The sequence below is a fragment of the Numenius arquata genome, chromosome 5 (genome assembly GCF_964106895.1).
Source record: "Numenius arquata chromosome 5, bNumArq3.hap1.1, whole genome shotgun sequence".
Classification (NCBI taxonomy): Eukaryota; Metazoa; Chordata; class Aves; order Charadriiformes; family Scolopacidae; genus Numenius; species Numenius arquata.
Genome location: NC_133580.1, coordinates 38,945,212 through 38,964,708, shown reverse-complemented (window position 1 = coordinate 38,964,708; position 19,497 = coordinate 38,945,212). Strand labels below are relative to the sequence as shown.

The 19,497-nt window shown below is 39.2% G+C and overlaps 1 protein-coding gene across 1 annotated transcript in view; it reads right to left on the bottom strand.

Moving 5' to 3' along the window:
* LOC141464970 (uncharacterized) overlaps positions 1–19,252 on the bottom strand; it is a 61,590-nt gene extending 42,338 nt beyond the window's left edge. The window contains exons 1-9 of the mRNA XM_074148145.1: positions 19,049–19,252; positions 18,621–18,721; positions 18,175–18,244; positions 17,145–17,275; positions 15,389–15,477; positions 13,797–13,896; positions 12,067–12,110; positions 10,737–10,814; positions 888–1,084 (exon numbers count right to left, since the gene is read on the bottom strand). Of these exons, the coding sequence (XP_074004246.1) occupies positions 888–1,084; positions 10,737–10,814; positions 12,067–12,110; positions 13,797–13,896; positions 15,389–15,477; positions 17,145–17,275; positions 18,175–18,244; positions 18,621–18,721; positions 19,049–19,214 (976 nt within the window). The 5' untranslated portion in view covers positions 19,215–19,252. The remainder of the gene's footprint in view (positions 1–887; positions 1,085–10,736; positions 10,815–12,066; positions 12,111–13,796; positions 13,897–15,388; positions 15,478–17,144; positions 17,276–18,174; positions 18,245–18,620; positions 18,722–19,048) is intronic.
* Between the last annotated feature and the right edge of the window lie 245 nt (positions 19,253–19,497).

The window sequence follows — 19,497 nt, the reverse complement described above, 5'->3', positions numbered from 1 at the left end:
ATTGAAGCAAAATATTTTTGGTGCTACAGTGTTTTGAGTTTCATCACTAATTTTTAGTTTGAGATTTCAATTGTTCTAAGTTTTATGAAGACAGCATACTGTCGCAGATCAGTTCCATTAGAATGAAAAAGGACATATAATACAGATGCAGTAAAAAACAAACTTCAAATGACTGCAGCTAAAAATTTTTGCAAGCTGTCTTATCCAATCTATTGATCTTCAAATCTGTTAAAACCCTGGGGTTTTTTCTTTGTTTTGTTTTTAAAGCTAAATCCAGAACATATGTTATACCCATCTCTACTCTACCGGCTGTTGAGTTTTGAGGACAGCAAATGGACTTTTTCAAACAGATTCTCTGGTAGAACTCCTGTACATAAGCACGCTTCTATCATTTAAGATGATCCACCCAAATGTCTAAGAAAAATATCAGTACCAAGTAGTGCTTTGAAAGACACAGCTTTCCATTGTTATTAATATTTCAAATGCCATATGCAAAAACATGTACAAACATACGTTTTTTTTGAGCAAAGAAACTGAGCTGCAGTAACCACTACTGAAATTGTAGTGGAGCTGTCTCAGCGTTGCTCACACAGAATACATACTTTAAAGACTTGTTAGATGCAAGGCATGCATTAAGAAGTAAAGCAAAAGGAGTAGTGATCAAAGATTTACATTAGTCAGCCAGCAAGATAGATAAGACTATGGTTAAAATTTCTGAAGGAATTTCCAGCAAAAGTCCTGAAAAAAAATCAGATTAATACAGTATCACACTCTAAGGAACTGATGTAACAAGAAATATGCAGAGAAAACATGGAAATTAAAGTAACTGCTTTACTTAGATAACCCCATTCATTGACACAGCTCTCTCAACACGTAAGAGGACTAACCTGGAATTTCAGTGATGGAAACTTCGGAAAAGTCACATGTGACATCTGGTAAGAGATAGCGCTGAGGATTGCCCAATTCATACACCAACTGTTCAGCTACAGTGCCAAAAGAGATTAGTCCCCCTGTGTCTGGTGGTTTGGAAAGAATAAATTCTCCTTCAGAAGAACATTCTACAATGGGAAAGCCTATGTTGTGCCTAGAATATGAAAAACATTGAAAAAGCCTATCAATACGAAGGGAAAGTGAAAACAAAAACAAATAACACCACAACAGAATTTTATGGTAATGACTAATTAAATAAGACTTATCAAGAGTTATAACATATCTAATTGTTTCTGCAGAAACATACACAAGAAAAAGCACTGAGCAAACTGCTTAAGAAAATAATAAGAGGATGCACTTCATTGCCTGGGAAAGGAGCGCAGATATAACAACAGATGCCAAAAGTTAACAGACAGAACTGCGGAAGGGAATGGAGAAGGACACTAACAGAAATGGTTAAAGAAAAAAAGAAACCAAAAGTACTAGAGGTCTATGATTAAAGAGGTAAATTCAGAAGGAAAAAAAACATGATTGCTAATTCTAGCCTAGTTTGGCTACAGCAGCACACACAGTGTGAAGGTGAAGACATGTAAATGCGTCCTGCTCTCTGGATTTGTAAAAAGGCAGCCAAAGCAGGAAGAACACTGTGTTGGAAGCCTCGGAGATGAAGGGAAGTAGGAAACAGGAATAATCACACCTATTAAAGGACAATTTCACATATTAATAATAAATTATACACAGAAAAGTTATGATCAGAAAACAAAAGATATATGAAAGTTAAGATCTTCAGGCCAAAACAATAATAAGAGACAGGATGAACTGAAAATTATGAGGCATAGCATAAAGAAAAGCAATAAAACAGAAAACTATAGACAAGTTTCTAAATTAAAATATTTTTCCTCCTCACATTCTCACAAAAGTAATATACTGAAATTGATCAAACAACTCACAGTAATAGGCACATGCCAGTCATTACAGTAGCAGGGCAGAATTTTCTGGGTTATGTGGACGAGATCCATATATCTGCTTTCCCTACTAAAAGGGGTTTATTTTATTTACAAAGAACAAGGAAAAGTAGTAACTTTTTTTTAAAAAAAAAACTACCTGAAAATTAAAAGAGACTTAATATTCTTCTAAAAAGGCTACCTGGCTCACAAGAAGTTGGTAATTTGTGCAAGTGAAGTGTCCCAGAGACACACAAAGAACAAAAAAGGGGATTTAAGGACATACACTCTTTCTCAAAAGCAAAACTGTTCTAAAAAGGTCTCCTGCTAATTAAAGGTGGTGAACATCACCGTTCTCATTAAAGTCAATGACCTTCAGGTCCTTCATACTTACTTAAAATCAAGTCCATCCCTGAAAGTAATTATTTTTGGGTGCTGGTGGGAACAATGTGCTGAACATACAACCAAACTGGTTATCAGCAAAGGTTAGATGAACATAGTTTGTATAACATAAATCCACAAAGTTTTGAAGGAAGTAAGCAAAGAAACCAGTGAACTCTTAAGTGACATCTGTAAAAGTTCATGGGAGTTTGAACAGAGTCCCTATCATTGGGAAGCTTCAAACATAACCCCGTTATTTAAAAAAAGGATTAAGAGACAAGCTCTGTTACCAGAGATCAGCAACTTTAATACTGATAGTGTAGAAAATTTTGAAAGTATGGTAGCTGGAGGACATCTAGAAAAGCCCATGACCAATCAGTAAAGATTATCACGGAATCGTGATACTTCATTAGATTTTGAAACTATTTAAACCACTAAACTGATAAAGGGAAACAGAAAAAAACCCACCCTGATGAATACAAAGAATTGGATGGAACCAACAAATTTTTTTATACCCGTTATCCTAGAGGCTTTTTTGAGGGGAAGAGGAGGAAGAAAAGACAGTGGCAAGAAATATGCAACATTCAACATTTTAAAGTGTGACATCAAAAAGAAACCAACACTCAAAAAACCTCTCAATTCTTGGTCTTGAACACTATTGAAGGGTAACAGACTAACATAGGTAATTATCCCAATTTTACAGGTAGGGAGACAGATACAGGAAGCATCATGATTTGCCCACTGTTACACAGCAGTATCAGTGACTGAACAAGGCTAGAATTAAGGAGCTTCTACCCTCTTGGTGGCACCCTTGTGTGCTTTGACCCTACCATCTATCTGTCTTGTCTTATAGCAACAGCAGCAGGTGCCTTGCAAGCAGGCTCAACACAGCTTATTCGAATCACTTCCCCAAAAGCTAAATCACTTCCATCAAGAGAGATTAGTTAGTGCAGTCTATCCCACTGCAGTGACACCCAGTATCCTTGCTGCAGCCCACTTTTGTCTAAGTCACCAGCAACTCTTACAACGCATTCCTGCATCTACTCCCCCATGATCTTTGTCTCGAAGGAAGAAAAGGTAAACTGTAGGCACTCAACTTTCTACTCTGAACCACTGAATCTATTAACATCAAACTTAATTTTGCCCAAGCTCCACTTTCAAAAGACCTGAACCATTAAAAAAAAAAAAACAAAACAACAAACCCCAACAATATAGTGAAGCAAAGACAGAAATTTCCCCCCCTAAAATGCTTAAAAACTGGCAAGCACTTAAGTCATTAAAAGCAGACCGATCATGGAAGACAGCAGATAAACAGTAACAATATAAACAACACTATTATTCAGGTCCCTTAGTATGTAGAAGGAAGGACAGACTGATTTTCCTGTAATCTTAGGGCCAAAGTCAGAGAATGTTTATGGTGGAATTTTTTATGCTGCCAGAGCAACTGGAAGGAGACCACATAGGTACAAATGTACTTTCTGGAACAGCTTCTAAATAGTCTCTAAGGTTGAGACATATTTGCTATATTAAAAAGACATTCAGCTCTTACCACTTGCAGCAAAGTAACCACTTGCACCAAAGCTTGTAAAAAAAAATTATATGAAGAAGAAAAGAGACTCTAACACACAAAAAAACCATGCCCAAAACGAAAACAAAAAACCCACACCCCCACCAAGAAAAACCCCAAAGCACAAAGGGTAAAAACAAAAGTCTTCCTAGGAAAGGCATGCTGACACAGGACACTAGCGTGACCTAGCACGTTAAGAATTTTTAGCTATATTTAAAAGATTCTGAACCCCGAAGATCAATGAAAAGAACACTACAGTCAGTGACTCACTCTTGGGTCATCTCTTTCATTGCTACTGTTTCAACAGTTAGTGAAGGTATCAAGGAAGACTTTTTGCCTTCACCTGAGATAAGCATGAGGGATGTCTCCTCCTCAAGCTCCACCACCACCCAATGAACTTTCCTGAATGCTCAGTTAGTTGCAGCAGATGTGTGTTCTCCCAGATCACATCAGCTCTAAAAGCTTCCATCACTTTTTAACAATAGAATACATAGAGATGCAATGAATTGAGCAAGAAGCCCCTGGACTCCACCTGTATTGTAAATGGGTGGCTGGGAAAATATACTACCTCGTAGCAGACGGCAATAATAACCAACATTAACATATGCATGCTTAAGAGAAAAATGTGTTTTGTATACTGCTAGAATACATTACTTAAAATTAATTTTCAGCTTGGAAACAAACTGGGCTAAGTCACCCCTATGGCATGATTCAGTCAAGTGACAGGTACTTAAACCTGGTGTTAGAGCTCACTAACAACAACAGCAACCTGGATGGGGTATTCTAGCACATACCACAGGTACCATGATCACACCATCACCTTGATCAGCACTGCCACTGAAATAAGTGACTCAATACCTGATTCACTGGTAGGTTTTACTGAATGACTACACACCATGCAACATCCACTCTGTTACTCACAGCCAAAGTTGGCATGTTATCGCCAGCATAAATTGTAATTTTTAACAGTGTAGCAGGAGAGTTAAACCACAGAACTATGAATTTGAGCTTCAGCAACAACTACAGTCATGGCATCCAAAGCGGCGCAGTGGCCAAGCGGCACCCTTCAATAATAAAAGAATTGCATCTGTTTAGCGATAAAATCCCATAGTAAGATAGAGCAATATCAGCCAATGTAAATAATTCTGAAAGGAAACTACTAAAATGAATCCCAATTAAATTAGATGATTGTGTAATTAATAAAATACAAGAGATACATGTGAAGTACTACTTTTAAACAATTTTCAACAGTTCTTTTAACACAGAGTTAAGATACAGAACTAATATACATCAGTTTCTGAAAGGAGATGATAACTAGCATTCTTTTAGCCAAAATGCCCATTTCGTTTTGTGTGTTTGGCATTTAACAATTAAATAAATTAGATGCATTAGTAAACCAGAGCACTAAATAAATCCAAGCTAAGATTAAACCTCAGGAATCCCCTCCAAGCCGGGGGTAAGTGAGGAGTTAACAGCTAAAGCAGGTCCTCACTAATTACAGCACAGGGATAACAAAGTTCCAAAACTGGTTTTGCTGCTGAAGCCCCCTTCTCATCACCCACCTACAGCTGCTGCCCCTTACTCTAACAGGAATCAGGCTCTGAAACCAAGTCTCCTGTCAGTTCTCTGCCTGCCAACGACTTACTCCTGGATTAATTTTTTTCCATGTAAAATGTTGTTTTTTCTTCAGTTTTGGCTCTCAGAAATGAGTTTATGGGCATGTCACAGGTGATAACATGAACTGTCCAAGCAGAGATCTCCTGTCTACTCTGGGACAATGCACTTTTCAACCTTGGTGAGCTATGAAGGTAGCCTTCCTTCTTGTTTTGTCACATATCTTACACCATTTGCATTACAAAAAGGAAAAAAAAAAAAAGTAAAATCCATGATCAGTACTGGGTCCTGTTTAGCTCAGGGAGAAAGACATTGTCTGAGATAAAATGGGCATTTCTTCCTTCATAAGGTGCCAAACCTCTCAAGTATCTCATTCTGGCCACTACTGGTAGGCCGAGGAGATAACTGGCAACAAAGATGGGACGATTAGTGTAGTACATTACTTGCATGGGAAGATGCCGCAAGAAAGAAAACAAAGAAGCCACAGCAATGCACATGACATGGAAGTGAACCAGGGTCCAAGCAGGCTGTGGTATGAACTTTTAGCTTCACAGCTAATGCAGTTTCCTGGGATGTTACTCAATTAGCGTCACACTGAGGAGAGCTCTAAGCCAAGCTTCTCAACTCCCTAGACATGTATTCTAACCACAACGCTATTAGGCAAAAAGCAGAAAGTGCTACCACTTCTAGCGGTGTTTTTACAACCAATTCAAAACTGCTAACGTGTGTCAGGCAAGATCAGCACAAACTTACAGGTACGGTATATGCATCTCTTACACGTAGGTATCGACACGGTTCCTAACGTCTGCTGCAATTCCGATTTAGGCAAAATTTACTGATTGCATCATTTATCTCCTCTGCCTAGGACATTTCAAGTATGCATTGTATGTAAACTCTTAATGAACAGATGACTGCAGGCCAATCAGGCTGCCTGGAATAGATGGTACTACAGAGAAAAAGGCATTCTACATTGCTGACTGGGACTCACATGCTGGATTCTGTTCAAGTCCCAAATTAAGCAATCTGGATAGAGCCCTTAAGAGACTACAGCTATTGACTTACCCTTTCGGTCATCCCAGGCCAGAGGATTATGCAGTCTCAACCATTGCACACTCTTGGCTTAGGGCAAAATGTCAGTGTTTATCATCTCCTCAAAATGATTACTCTACTGATCAGCATTAGTTTATTCTCTCCTGCATTTCAAAACAAAACAAAACAATGTACTAATCACCCACTCGCACTAAGTAATAGTAAAAGACAGCAACGTCTGGGGTTAAATGAAATTAAATACAGAGCTGTGGACTACCAATATAGTTCTGGCATCACGGTTCATTTTGATGCACTGTGTGAATTCCCTATTGAGTGCTGTGCACTAGACATTAAACAGGGAGCACTGATGTATTATCACTTCTTCTGACCATCTGCTGACATATATTACTACTCAAATAACAGGAAAAGAGTATCTTTTTGATAATATTTACTTAAAAATCAGTCATTTAAGAATGCACATTAGTCTTCTATAAACTGTGAACTGATGGTTTCTTGCATTTTCTCTACCTAACTCACACAAGAGGCGAGTCAAACAGCCTTCCTCTCACTGGAAAAGTACACGGCATCTATCCCATCTACCTGTCTGACCATTTTCATGGAAACTGGATGAAACTTTACAGCTTCAAGATTCCTGCCTTTAAGTCAAATACATTATGGAGATATACCCAGCACAATTAAAGAAATCCCAGTGCCTTAGGTCAGCAGACAGAAATCAGCTAAGTTTGGCTTCTATGAACTAGAGTAATTTGGAGAGTCGTGAGTTGGAATATGCACTTTATTTGTTTTACATTAAAAGCTTACTTTACCAAGACAACAAAGAAAAAGAAAGAATAGCCTAAGTTTTAATAGTTAATCATCCAATGGCCACAATGAACATTCCTGAGACTTAAACCAGCCTTTTGCAGTGGAGTTGAGTTCCCAAAAGCAGTCTGCATCAAACATTTCAAGAAAATTAAAAAAAAAAAAAAAAAAAAACAAACAAAAAACCTAAAAAACTGTGCTGGATTAATGAAGTGGGTCCAACTGAATGCCTCAATACTCAGAGACATGATAATATGTGCATGGAACCTGAGCTCTGACTTGTTTAGCTGTATTCAGTTTAATTTAAAGTGCTCTTGCTTACATAGTTAATTATTTTTACTTACACATAAACAATAGACAGGTAAGGTTTATAAGCCTAAAATGTGATACATTCTTCTTATTTTGTTCACAAGTTAGATAAACTTATACCCATCAGTGCTTCCTAGCAGTACACTTACATCTTTTTCAGCTGCAAAAGACAGAAGAGCAACATAGACTACTTTTCTCGGGGAGAAAAAAACCCAAAGACAGTTAAAAAATAACTAACTAAATGATGTGAGTCTAATCGTAACCAGTGCAACGTATTGACCCTCTGCAGTAAGATGTGAGGAAAAGAGAGACTGCCATCTAGCGTTTATAATTCTAGAGATTTTCATAGCAATTCTATGAAAAAAAAAAATTTAGTCACCAGAGAACAGCATAAATGCTGTAAAAGGTTGTCTTAACCTCCAGCGTAAAGGTCCAGTAAATGTTTGCAGAGCGGAATGGTAAGTGGCCTTGGCTGCATGAATGCACTCACAGCAGTTAGAAATTCCTATGTGAAAGGCACTTTAACGACAAACACAGAGATTTGATTTGGCCCCTTCCCCCGTATCTGCTGACTTTTTTGGACTGGTTTGGATTTAACATTATGTATCACAGACACTGATTTATTGAGAGCTAAATTACACACGCTTGCTTTCAGGAGACTGCTAAAAATGTAGCTTTTCCTAAATGAAGGAGAAATCAGTAACAGACTATAGTCAAGTAACTTCTGCAAGTTCTGTCCGAGCTCAGCTGACCTATTGGCAATACAAGTAATGTTGGTGACAGCAGGGATTGCATGTTTTGGTCATTATAGAGACTATGAATTATCATATTATTATTGTGCATTATTATGCAATACATTATCTGCACGCATTGAAAACAGACTGTCTAAATAACAAAACCCCCGCACCATCACATTTCTTTAACTTAAGGAGTCAACAGGTTACTAAATAGCTATCAAATGGAAAAAGGATTTTTCTGCAGCCCAAAAGCTTCCATAGTATTACCTCTTCATGCATTTGGGCCTAACATAGTAAACAACTATTTATCAGGGCCAGGGAGAAGGCAGCAAAGATCTACAACAAATCTCCTCCCTTCTCTCCTTTCTCCCGTACCGTAAATGGATGTGCTGGATCACAAGTCCACTTTCGTCAGTCTTCTACTCTGCCTCTCCAAATACAAAATTAAAGGTCACACATTGTTTTGGTCTTGACTAGTTTTAGGAGCTTATCATGCAGACTAACGTGTAACATGCTTTTGTTTAAAGAATTTAATCAATTAAATCCCTAAGACTTCTTGAATTGTCAAAAAAACCCACTAGTTTTCAGGCATCATGATTAATTCTTTAGGAGACTTAACCTGAAGGTAAATAAATTACTGTTATATTAGCACAAATACAATCATGCATGGTTCAGAAGTACGCATGCAGATCGATGGGGACAAGGTAACAGAGCAGTATCAGGTGCTAACCTTCTGTATTCTTTAGTAGCGATTCAAGTCAGCACCACTTAGCTCTAAGCCATAAAACTACTATGATTTTAGACAAAGTTATATGATTTTTACATATACACATACATGAGTATTAGTTCTGCATATCCAATGTATGTATACGTGTCTGTAAAATTAGCTACTCCCACTCCAGTAGCTCATAGCTTAATATACTCAGACTTCCTTTTTTTTTTAAACCAGACTGCCATGTCTCACAGAAAAATCCTCAAAAATAAACAACTACCAAACATTTTAATAAGAAAATTAGTATTCTGTTGGTTTTTTTTCTTTCGTTCTTTTATAAAGCAAGGTCCTCTGCAGTCACAGTTACATGAGATTTTAAGAAGTTTCATGATAAAGCATAATAAAATCATCAGGAGATACATCAGAATAAGATTAGTAGCTATAAATTTCCAAAGTGATCAGAGTGTCTCGTTACTATAAACCCTCTCATTTGATTTGCCATTGAACACAACAGTGAAGACTGAGTGCAGTTTGTTCAGGGCTACTAGCCTTCTAAAGGGTGAAAAGAAATGCCCAACCTCGTTTCTTTCAATGCTGTATGTGCCTTCACCTGTAAATCAGCAGTGTTCAGGAACTCAGAAAAGCAGACTACATCTTTCAGGATCATGCTCCGAATCAGAAACAGTCACTACAAGGAGAAGAAAAAAGCCTGGCAGCCCTAGGGAAGGAACTCAGGAGAGCGGCTCTCAGATTGCAGGGCACAAGGTCCTGCCAATTCACCCACCTGGACTACAGGCTGCCCGCAGCAGCCTCCTTCCCAGGGTCAACTGGGGAGCTGGAACACACACGATGAAAGACACCCTTCTCCCCCCTCCATCTCTCCCATTGCTCTTCAGCCCTTTCCTCCATCACATAAAGCAAGCACTGCCTTTCTCATGACAGGGCACCCGACAAGATTCCTCCCTCTCATCCCAAGGAAAATACAACTAAACTGCAGCCAGAATCCCTTACCCTATGCAAAGCATACTCCCTGTCTGCTTTTAAACTACTCTTAAAACCAAGTTGGTAAAAAGCTGGCTACATTAGTCCTTCCTCAGCAGGCAGAAGGCCCTATCTATGTGAAAGTCTAATTCAGTAGGTCTGAACACAAGATACACATGTAACTTTTTGAAAGGACTGACAGCTCAACACACTTGTGGAGATCAAGTCATACAGCAGGAGAGGACCGTGGCATACATTCATCCCTCCCAAACCAAATTATATAGAATTTGTGACTGAGTAGTAGGTGGCTCTGATCTAAGTGAAGACTGATGAAACAGCATCCAAAATACACATGCTGTCTTTCCCATTACAATCATACATGAAAGCCAGTAATAAATCTTTCCAAAAAGCATATGATAAAAAAAAGAAAACAGCAAAAAATAATCTAAAAGAAAAAAAAATAAAAGAGCTAATTTTTTTTTTTTTTTTTCCAAATCATCTGCTCCTTAACGAAGAAGGCCCTGAGTTGGCCAGAAAGGAAAACTGCAACACGGAGAACAGACCTTGTAGAAGAGTAACATTAAAGCTGAAAAGTATCAAGAGGGCCTCTCCCAAAAGAATAAAGTAGAAGTAGTTTTCATAACAGATATAGTAGGAAACTTCATCTTTTGTCCACTACAAACGTACATGCTGATGTGACAGTTACCTACCAGTCTGGCACTGCATGCCAATCCGTGAATATTCCACCTGTACACTGAGCACCACATTCAATGAGATGACCTGCAAGGCTGGGAAAATGGCATTCAAATAACTAAATATTCTGTGAAATCAAGTTTCACAAATCAAGCTTTAAAATATAATAGTACAATGGAAATAAAGCTAGATAACAGAATATGCTAATTTTCCTCCATAGGCATCTAATACACTTATAAGCTACGCATTAAACATAACAAGGGATTCTCAAAGATAAATATAAGAAGAGTTGAAAGGAGTAGCTTTTACATGAAGAAACAAATTAATTTCCTGAAAAAAATGAACACCTAAAAGATTATTTGACACCAAAAAGCAAGTTTCATTGGTCAAGAAGTCTTGATCTAAATTCAGTATCTTAGCACTCTGCACTGTGTGTAATTAAATATGCAAAGCTCAGTTTGAAATCAAGAGATATAGAATCTCACTTCACATATGTGAAGGAAAGATTGTATTATGATTACGTATTATGATTTTCAAATCTTTCATTGTGATAGTCCATAAACACTCAACAGAATTATGGGGGAAAACCTCTTGTCTCTTTATCATGCCCAATTCAGTGGAGCTGGAGTTTCTCTCCACATTCATTCTCAAGCAAGAAGAGGTCCAAGCATATTACTAGTAGGTGTACCTGGGTTACCCAAGTGGTAACTCACTTCTACGGACTTCAGTGCAGTCAGACGATGAAGAATGTTAATCTAGGTGACAGAGTTTTACCATATGCTTTCTGCACCAGATTCCTAACCTTAGGAGTTACAGTTCACACCTAGGGTTTGCAAATGGGAGTACTGATACTGAGCTTCTGCAAAACCATACAAGTACGCTGACCTCTCACTGAATCTCCTGTGCATCTTTGAGGATAAGACCTGCTACCATCTCAACTATCAACAGTGATGGCCAAACAGAAAAAGCTGACAATCACTGGTCTGGGCCGTAAAATTTCATCTCTTGAGACAAAATAGACACAAAATGGACAGGAAGAGAAAGTTAAGCTGCTGAATTAAATCCTTCACTCCTTTCCTCATTTTGTTATTTTAAGTGTGTTACAGAATGAAGTTTCTATAAATTCAATTCCAAATGAGAGTATTAAGTGAGCTTTAACAAAGAATCCAAAACCTAACAAAAACATTCAAATAAATTTTGAATGTTTTTGTTAGGTTTTGGATTCTTTTTTAATTCAATATTCAATTCAATAATAATATGCAAAATCACAAAGTGCTCAGAAAGTTTTATTTCCTATCATAATGTCAGGACAACAGAAATTTACCCATTTTTTCTTATACCATTTACCTTCCTGCAGCTAGCAAGTCAAATTCATCTCTATTCCAGCCAAACTAGAAGAAAAATACAAATATTACATATATAAAAGTTTCATACAGTACAGAAAACTGCATATAGTATGTTCACAGCTTTGAGTAACAATGCACTGGATATATTTTTACTTAACTGCAGAAACCTAAAGAACAGTAGGTGCTGTATGTGGATTCCAGTTGCTATACAGTTAATTAGTAAAAGAGCTCTGCTGTATTTCAGTTTTTTTCTTATTAATACACCCAAACAAATAAAAATCCTCAAAGTCACACCCTCTTTAAAAAAAACTGAAGTGCAGTATTCGTATTATTCAAAATTTGCATAACCCAGACATTTAACAGTCTAACACCTATTTTGTGGCATGTAAACAATCCACTATGTTTTTTCAACTTTTGAAAATTGTCATTTCCTGGAGTACTACCAGTCACCCTTAAAAACTGGAAGCATGTTTTCTGTTTAACTAGAAATTATTTTTCCCAAGTTCAACACAGTGCATTATGTGCAATATATTAATTGTTCCTTATTTAGAACTGGGTAGAAATCTCCCTAAAACCTTTCTATAAATTAGATAAGGAGGCTTCTCTGGAGTAGATAATACACACTGACAACTATTGTGAGAACGTAAACAGCGAGGAATAAACTATTGAGTCATAATGGCAATTATAAATGGGAAAGTTTAATTCTAGATTAGAATCATAGAACAGTTTGGGCTGGAGGGGACCTTTAAAGATCACCTAGTCCAATCCCCCAACAATGAGCAGGGACATCTTCAACTAGATCCAGTTGCTCAAAGCCTCATCCAACCTGACCTCAAATGTTTTCAGGGATGGGGCATCTACCACCTCTCTGGGCAACCTGTTCCAGTGTCTCACCACCCTCACAGTAGAGAATGTCTTCCTTATATCTAAGTCTAGATATACCCTCTTTTAGTTTAAAAGCCTTGTCCTATCGCAACAGGCCCTGCTAAAACGTTTGTCCCCATCTTTCTTATAAGCCCCCTTCAAGTACTTCATACTCTTCCAAGTCAGAAGAGTATGACGTTTTAGAAAGGATCTTTGTAACTAAACACTAACAAGTACCCTCATATTTTATTTTATTTTTTAAATATGCACCAAAAGAAAGATTCTGTATTTCACATTGTGTAGTCATTCACAAAAATGTACAGCCTATTTAAAATACCTCAGAAAACCACATATCCTGCTTGTATAATTTGTTGAAATTCAAGGAATTTGAGAAACGTTGCACTGAAACCGAACTACTTAAAATAAGACTGCTTACCCATTGAAACCCACCAGTGTTTTAGACCACCTCATGTGCCTGCCCCCCCCCCCCCCCAAAACCAGAGCTCTACTACCGCCACCTTGTGGTAGAGAAAAACGTACTTGTTTCTTAACTTTACACCCCAAACTTTAAAGCAGGAGGGGGAAAGTAAGAATGAAATACTGGTGAAACATGGTAAGACTTCCTTAACTTCATCAAAATGCTTTCCAGGTTCACGATACACAACTTCATGAATACGTTGTAAGTCTTATAGGCTGCTATAAGTCTAGAAGAAGTGAAAACTCACAACTTTTCATGCATGTAAGGGAAAAAAATAATTTAAGGAGCTCATTATTTTTAATTTAGTATCTATGTTCTCATAAGGAACAAGTCTGAAAATTATTCCTTTCGTTATGTTCATTAGCATACAGGAATTAACTTGTACTTACAGAATGAATGAGTGGTCCTAATACAATCCCACTGTCAACGCATCTACCCGTCACAACAATATCGGCTCCAAGGTCAAGAGCCCGGCTTATTGGTCTTGCCCTGAAGATGACAAAACACAACAGTAAGTACTTCTACTTTTTAAAGCATCATTTAATAAAATCGGTCCCCTGCCACGCAAAGGATAGAAATCACTTAAAAATCCTGTAGGAAATCAATAAAATCAACTTTAACAACCAATTTGTCATTTTGTACATACAACAATAATATTTTAAAAAGCAATGATCACAGCACCCTATCAAACTCAGGTATCTAAATGACATGATGCTCATAGAAACTGTTTCAATTAAGACAAGTGTCTTGAACACAGTGCATAGAGGGTTACTTCTATCATCTATAACAGAAAATAGTAAGTGTTTTTCAGAGACTCATTACTCATTTCATTTGTAGGTGAGTGTATAGAGACCAATATTCTTCACAGACAAAGCCTGGTGACTTTGCCTTCCAATTTTAAACCTTTTAGGTCAATTTCCATAAACATTTTTAGAACTCGCAATATCAACTAACTTCAAGAAGAGAAACTCAGGCAACAGATTTCCAGATTGATCAGGTAAGAGTCAGCCCAGTCAAAATTAGTCAGGCTTCAAAGTATTCACCCAGCTGAACTGCTTGAGTTTATACACTTTAGTAAGCAAGCTTTGACCAGAGTGCATGGCTCCTGGCTTCTAAACCCATGCTATCTGCTGGTTCCTTCTATTCTTCCCAAAATCGGCAGCTTGAAAACACAAACCATGTAAACCATAAACCCTGAAGAACAAAACCAAGGAGCAATGTTTTTCTACAGTTTATCTATAGACTTAGCCCTGTTTCTGTTAGAAGACACACAAGTTTTCTTAGCGATGTAAACATAAAATGCAAGTATGTGTTTTTGTTTCCCAATGCTACATGAGCCAAAGCATAGTAGCTCAAACAACAAGCAAATATACAGCATATAGAAACAATTTACATCCCTAGGCATAGTGTTAAGTAAGAGCCACTGGTAAAAAGCACAAATGCGGTTTCTGCATAACAGATAAGAGTATACTGACAGAAAAACTGTGTAACTACCTTTAAAAGGCAGTAAACAAAGCCAACTGGCTCTTACTATTAAAAGCGCTCTTGAACTCAGTCCACAGAACTCCTAACAACCCAAATCAGAAGAGACAGAAGAAACACTTCACGATTGATATCCCAATACTTTAATTCCTCGGCTGCACTTCTCTAGTGACGACATCCTAAATGACTGCTCCAAGCAGCGACAGGATATTCTGCATATGAAAAACAATTTCTGCGACTCTTGTAATTAAACTACAACTTTTGGCTTAAACTAAAACCTGAAGATTCATAGAAGATGGAATGCTAAGGAGTCGCAATTGGCAAGGTTCTATATTAAAAGTTTATTTAGGAGTTAAAAACTATTTTTTTTTCTGGTTGCCTGAATAACACAAAGGTGGACCTCACATACTAGGTAGGTTAACTTTCAAAACAAAAAAAAGCTCATGTAGTCAATGTGTTCTTTTTCCATTAATAAAAACAAGTTGTTAAAATAACTCACCCAAGATACACATTCATGCTATGAATACTCTCTGGAAATGGTTTGCCACTCTCTAAATCAGTGATACCAGCTCCTTTCAAGTTCTCTTTCTGTTAGAAGCAAACAAAATATCAAATCTGAGTATTTTGTAGCACCTACTGTAAGCCCTTTTTTTAGCATCAGACAATAGATCCACTTTGTAGCAACTCTAAGCAAAGTATAATCATTAAGACTAGCAACAATACAAATCAGTTGAAAGGCTAAAAGCTGTAGACACACTTTTAACCATGGTTTTCCAGCACACAGGAAAATAAGTCAATCTTTAAAGAATGCTAGCTTATTCATAGATGATCCACTACGATGAACTAGTATATTCCCTCGGCTTTTAATTGCTGTAGTACTGAATAAATCAAACCCTGCAAACAGAAATGTGTCTGCCATAATGGCAATGGTGGCACGGCCAGATATCAAGCTTAATTCCGCAGCTCCAGGTAATATTTAGAATACATTGTATTTCCAGAGAGGCACGGAGGCAGGTGTTTTTACCAAGCATTAGGCGGCTGGGGAGACCAGTGGATCGAGGGGCATAGACACAATGTCTAATGCTAGTTATATGCCATAGCATGAAAAAAACCCTTCCATTTTGAATTAATTTGGTATTCTATGTTAAGGACTGAAATCCTCCAAACCACAAATAACATTTCCTAGTGTAATTTATGATGTTTGGTATCAACAGTAAAAGTTGTCTGTATACAGTAAAAGCTTTCTCTTTTTTGGTCCTGTCAATTACGTACTGACATTAGCATAGAAAATAATCTATCTCAGATTAGAAGCCTCCATGCCAAACTCAAATAATGACCATTTCACTGTCGTACCAGTAATGAAAATCTGGACCGCTGATGCTAAAGTAATTTCAGTAGGGTAGAAGTTTCTTGAAAGGAAATCCAAGCACTGCACATAATTCACAAACAAAGAATCTTACTTGACCATCTTCCACATTCAATGTCATGCAAGGAGTAACAGAGCCTATACAGATAAATAATTTTCCAAGTTACAGGCAGAGATTTAACCACATTGCAAACCTATCCCCTCTTAAACACTATCAATGTATAAACTGTTTCCACAGTATTGTTTCAGGTATGTCCACTGGTTTTTGTGCAACCAGACTTCATACATAAAGCATAAACTTTAAGTCAAAAAAAGCCATATATTTCATCTCTAGATTTCAAGCTTTTTTTAGAAATATTAAAACTTCAATCCTTCAACTAACATCTCCTTACTGGCCATAAACCAATTACTAAAAAACAGAAAACCAGTTACCCGTAAACAAACTAACAACAGGAAATGCCTGTAAACAACTAAAAACAGCTAGAAGGGATGAACATTTCAACACATGGTAACTACAACACGTTTAAATTTAAGAGATTTAACATTCAGGATTATTTAGTTTAGACAGAACCAACAAGTAACAGCACATCCTAGCTCCTCCTGAAGAGCAAGCATACCTTAGATCAGATTCACAGTTTGCTTCACAAAGATCCACAGTCATAAAATTCACTCTCATCACACACCAAATAAGATGTGTCAAGAATTGTTTTCATGCGTAAAAAAAATAAAGATAATGAAGAAGCCATTTTTAAATGCTTTTAACAGTAAAAAGCTACTGCATAAAGATACACAAAATAAGTTCCTATAGGACAGCAAATACCACCTTCATGCTATATAGGACTATAATAATTTCCACAATGCCACTACACCTTAAAACAAAGTAATATACCTCACTCATTAGGTCATCCCCAGCAACAACAGCTATTTTCAAATCAACATCTGCTTTCTTTGCCACCTCCTGAAGGGCAGCTGCACAAGCAAGTGGATTAATTCCACCAGCATTGCTGATGACACGAACACCTAAACAAAAAAGACAAATTAAGGTCAGCAGTGTCAACAATCACTTGTATTTTAAAAACTTAAAGCGTGCTGAAACACAAGCAAGATATCTTTGCAAGGTGTCAGATATCTAATCAAGTAAAGTACTAAAATCACGTTAAAATATGAACCCCATCTAATCTGTGAAAGGACAGGAATATGCCAGTGCAAAATCGTTTACAGAAAGATAATTGTTATAGATACTTCTAATCTTTCCTTTACATATGGAAGGAGAAAGCGACCAAAAACACATAAATGATGACAGAAGAAGCAGGTAGACAGTATCAAAACAACTCCTACAGGAACAGTATTTGACACCAGTCACTCAAACATCCATACTCCAAACAACTGCATTTTAGCAGAAATATCCATCTATGTCTATAAATTCCAGGCTGTGTTAACAAGGTATTGGGTACTTAAAAGTAATTTCCTTTCTCCCCTCAAGCTCAGAAAACTGTGAAGTTATACTAATGTAAACAGGAAAAAAAGCAAGTGATCATAAAATAAGTTATATTCTAGAACTATATGGGAATGAAAAACTTCTAGGTTGCATTGAAGATGTCTGGATCTCACATTTTAACAAAGATCTGTAAAACGATCTTCCATTCACAAATTAAGGCTTCAATAAGATATACGTGGATATCTATGTATTTATTTATAATTATAACAAACATTTCAAATTACCCCAATTTAAATGTCACCATCAGACCTGCACTTCCTATCTATTATGACAGGATTTTTGCTTATGTTTAAAACATTATTGCTAGAGGACAGCAAAACGCTGAGGTGAAAAACAACGTTCATAGTAATATAAGCCACACAAAACTCACCTAAGCAAGTGAACTTAATTAACATACAAGCTCACGCAAAGAACAGCATACCTTTCCTGTGAATATCTTTTATATAGGGAGCCATGGCAGCAGAGACAAAATCTGGAGTGTAACCTAAAACCTGAAATAACGAAAAGCTGTAACCGCCTGTTACGGCTAAGTTAACCCAACCCCTTTTCTTGGTTAACAGAAAAGTGAATGCAGGGAAGAACAACTAGCTAGCAAAATGTTTGGATATAGAAAAGGACATGAACGCTTTTACTAGATGAAACTGAATATGTGAAAACAGATAAATACATGCAAGTAATAAGTATACAAAAGCAAACTTGACCCCATGACCTGGCATGCCTTAAACAGACTCGGAGGGTGATCTGGGCCGGAGAAGAGCCGGGGATGCCCCGGAGCCCACCCACCTCACCGCGGGGCTACACCCGCCCAGCACGACTCTCTCGCCTCAGCCAAGCCGGCCACGCCGGGGCTGGACAGCGGCTACTTACGGGAGACCGTGCTTTGGCGGCCGTCAGCAGCGACATGGTGATCTCCGAAAGATAATCGAAGACGAGGAAATCCAGCTTCCCCCCGTACAGCAGCTGCGGCACTGGCGGGGCAGGGGAGAACCCGCCGTTAGCACCGCGCCCTCCCTGCTCGGCCCTGCCCGCCCGCGGGGCAGGGCTGAGGCCCGTCGGGCCCTCCCGCCCCTGCCCTCGCTGACGGCCTTGCGGGCGGCCCGCCCCGTCCCGCCCGGGCGTGCGGCGGCAGCCCCGGCCCGGCCGCTTACGCAACGGGGCTGTTTGCGGCAGTAACGGCGGCCGCCCCCCGCCCGCCCGGCGGCCTCCCCAGGCCGCAGTGCCCCAGCGACCGCCGCCGCCGCCGCCCAGCCGAGTCTCCCCGCGGGCAGCCGCCGCCGCCGCTCGCCGCCGCCTACCTGAGGCCGCCGTGTCCCCCCAGAAGCCCGAGGCGCAGCCGATGCGCACCGCGGCGCCCGCCGGGGGCTCGCAGCCGGTGCTGCGCCGCCTGCTCCAGCGGGGCGGGCGGGCGGCGGCCCGCAGCAGCCGCAGCCCCCGGAATCCCAGCAGCGCGGCGCAGCTCATGGTGGCGGCGGGCGGGCTCGTGAGCGACGCCCCCGGCTGAGGCCCCGGCCCGGGCCCGCCCCGCGGCCCGCCCCGCCCCGCCCCGGCCCGGCCCGGCCCGGCCCGCCCCGCGGCAGCGGCCGAACAGCTTGCTGGGGGACGGGAGGGGAGGCACGCGGGAGAGGAGCGTGTGAAGCCCGGTTTCGCTGAGGGAGGGGACAGCAGCTCCGCGCGGCCCCGGTCGGCGCGGCTGGCCAGCTTTGTTCACTGTCGAAAGCAGCTGAAGAACTGTGGTGGCTGCGCG